Below are 2,439 nucleotides of genomic sequence, written 5' to 3' on the forward strand. Positions count from 1 at the left end.
ACATCGCGAGAAAAAGAAATCATTATGCCTTTGGGGCTCCCCGCCCCTGGATGTGAGGTTGATGACTGCCCCCCCCCCATAGAGCTCTACCGCCGCTGGTGTCCAGTCCGAGCCTGGCTGGGTCCGAAAACAAAGGGCCGCCTCGAGCCCGATTCCAGCGGCGCCGAGGCGCCGCTCTACCTCTCGCTCTCTCGACGGCGCGCCTGGGCTCGCAGAGGCGGCCTGGGCGGTGCAGGGTGGCTGGGCTGCCCCCCTCCCGCGGTGCGCCAAGCCTCGGGGGTCGGGGAGACCATCTCGGGTCGCCGAGGGGGCGGGCTGGGGGCGGGTCGGACGCCCGATCCGGCTGCTGGCCGGAGGACGTCGCCGGCTCCGCGATTTTGGACGCCCCAGGCGCCTCCAGCCGGGCCGAGCGGCGCCAGCTGGTAGCTGGGGCCGCAGGGCGGTCGGGCCGACACCGTATGCTAGTCGGAGTGGGTTGTCTAGGGGTGTAGAGGTCGGTAGAGTGTCCGTTTGTGCCTTCCGGACGGGCTCCGGTCGGGAGCCCGCTGGGCCGGCTGTGGCTGTGTGTCCGTCCACTGTGGACCTAGTGATGGCCTAGGAGCCCTGCACGGACGGTGTTTATGCTATATAACACCTAGGGACCGCGTGGGGTGTGGGCGGCGAGCCGCGCATCGCCATCGGCCGACAATGATCAATGTGCCGATGTACGCGCGTTTTTCGGTCACACCGCGGTCAGGGCCCGTGTTTTATGGCATATATTTATGGCTTTTGCATGAGCCATGACCTGTCCCCTGCCGCTCCCAAAAAATTACCTTTTTGCTTGCGAACAGTTTTTCTTCTTTTTCAATGTGTGCAAGAATCAAGAACCTTCCAACAACTTCCCGCATCAGCCATCACGCCCTGCTGGGAACGTCCGGGTGTTGGAAGTAAAAGATATTTTACTTTCAATGTGCAAGAGTAAACGTAAAGACTCACACCGACGTAAGCCAAGTAAATGTACCGAGGTGCCCGGGCTGCTGGCGCCCCTAGTGTGCTAACGGCCCGGCGCGCAGCCCATGCACAGACGAGGGGCCGACCCAATGCCGAGAGCGCGGCGCCCCGCAGGCGACGGCCCTCGGCGTGGCTGGGGGGGGCGTGTCGCAGCGCGCCGCCGCCGCCGCCGCCGCCGCCGCCGCCGCCCCGTCGCCCTGTGCTGATGATAACTGAGCTCGCGAGCCGCGGTGCCTCACAGGTCGGTGCAGGTGACCTGGCCATCCTCGCCGAGCAGGCAGCCGCACATCGCGCTGCCGTCCTTGACGGCGATGATGAGCGCGACGATCAGCCCGTAGAGGCCGAGGGCGGACCCAAAGGACCAAATGAGCACCTGAGAGCACAGGCGCAATGGGCAAATGGGCGGCGGGGGCGAATGGGCGGCGCGGCGGGGGCGAGGGCGGGGTGGTGAGGGCGGCGGCGGCGAGGGCTTCAGCGAGGGCGGCGGTGGTGAAGGCGGCGGCGAGGGCGAGGGCGGTGAAGGCGGCGGTCAAGGCGGCGGCGAGGGCGGCGGCGAGGGCGGCGGCGGCGACGGAGCAGCGGACGGTGAGGGAGTAGTGTCAATGGGTGCAGCGTCATGGGAGGTCGTTGCGAGGAGGCGCACCATGCCAATGTAGAGCTTGGGCTGCCGCGCGGAATCCTGCACGCCAATCTCGCCCGCCATGCCCATGGCCAGGCCGGTCGCCAGGTTGCTCAGCCCGACCGTCAGCCCCGAGCCGAGGTGGGCGTAGCCGGAGAAGAGCGAGTAGGTGGACGTGCCGTCCTTTGGCGTGGTGATGTTGGTGGCGATGATCACCGCGATGATGAGGCCAAAGATGCCTGGCGCGAGGCGGCGGCGGTGGGTGAGCGCGAGGCGGATCACGCCGTCAACACCACGCGGCGCGCACGCGGCGCAGGCAGAGAATGGTGCGGCGGCGGGCAGAGAGCGCAGCAGCGGGCGGCAGCGGGACTGAGCGCACCGCAGACACCAGAGAGGATGACGGGCATGATGGACTTCATCACCATCTCGGTTTGCACCTGCGCGGCCCGCAGCACGGCGGCGGTGGGGCGGCGACGGAGGGGGGGGCCGCCAGCTGTGCGCTCCGCTTCTGCGTCAGCGCCGCGTGCGCTAGGAAGGCAAGAGGGCGGGCGGGCGCGCCTTGTGGCGCGGCAGTTTGGAGATGGTGGCGAGGCCGACGGCCGACTTCCACGTCCCGTACCTGCGGCGGCGCCCGATCGGTCACACATCGCCATTCGCCGTACAGGCTGTCTGCGACCGGGCCGGGGGCGGCGGCGCACGCAGCCCCCATGTTCCCGAAGATCAGCGCGAGGGCGGCGCCGACGAAGCCGAAGAAGGGCGCATGCGAGGGGCAGTAGGGCGAATCCATCGGCGGCCGGCGGCGGCTGAGGCGATCGGCACAACCCTCTGAT

At 68.4% G+C, this 2,439-nt stretch overlaps 1 protein-coding gene across 1 annotated transcript; it reads right to left on the bottom strand.

Annotated features, from left to right (window-relative positions):
- Positions 1–929: 929 nt before the first annotated feature.
- ATPVc/c'2 (vacuolar H+-ATPase V0 sector, subunits c/c) lies at positions 930–2,431 on the bottom strand. The gene is made up of 5 exons (XM_005788932.1): positions 2,308–2,431; positions 2,207–2,228; positions 1,989–2,046; positions 1,634–1,848; positions 930–1,363 (listed from the first exon to the last, which is right to left on the bottom strand). The coding sequence occupies exons 1-5, from the start codon at positions 2,394–2,396 to the stop codon at positions 1,226–1,228; spliced, it is 522 nt and encodes a 173-aa protein (XP_005788989.1). The 5' UTR covers positions 2,397–2,431; the 3' UTR covers positions 930–1,225.
- Between the last annotated feature and the right edge of the window lie 8 nt (positions 2,432–2,439).

The sequence above is a fragment of the Emiliania huxleyi genome (assembly GCF_000372725.1).
Source record: "Emiliania huxleyi CCMP1516 chromosome Unknown EMIHUscaffold_131, whole genome shotgun sequence".
NCBI classification, from domain to species: domain Eukaryota; phylum Haptophyta; order Isochrysidales; family Noelaerhabdaceae; genus Emiliania; species Emiliania huxleyi.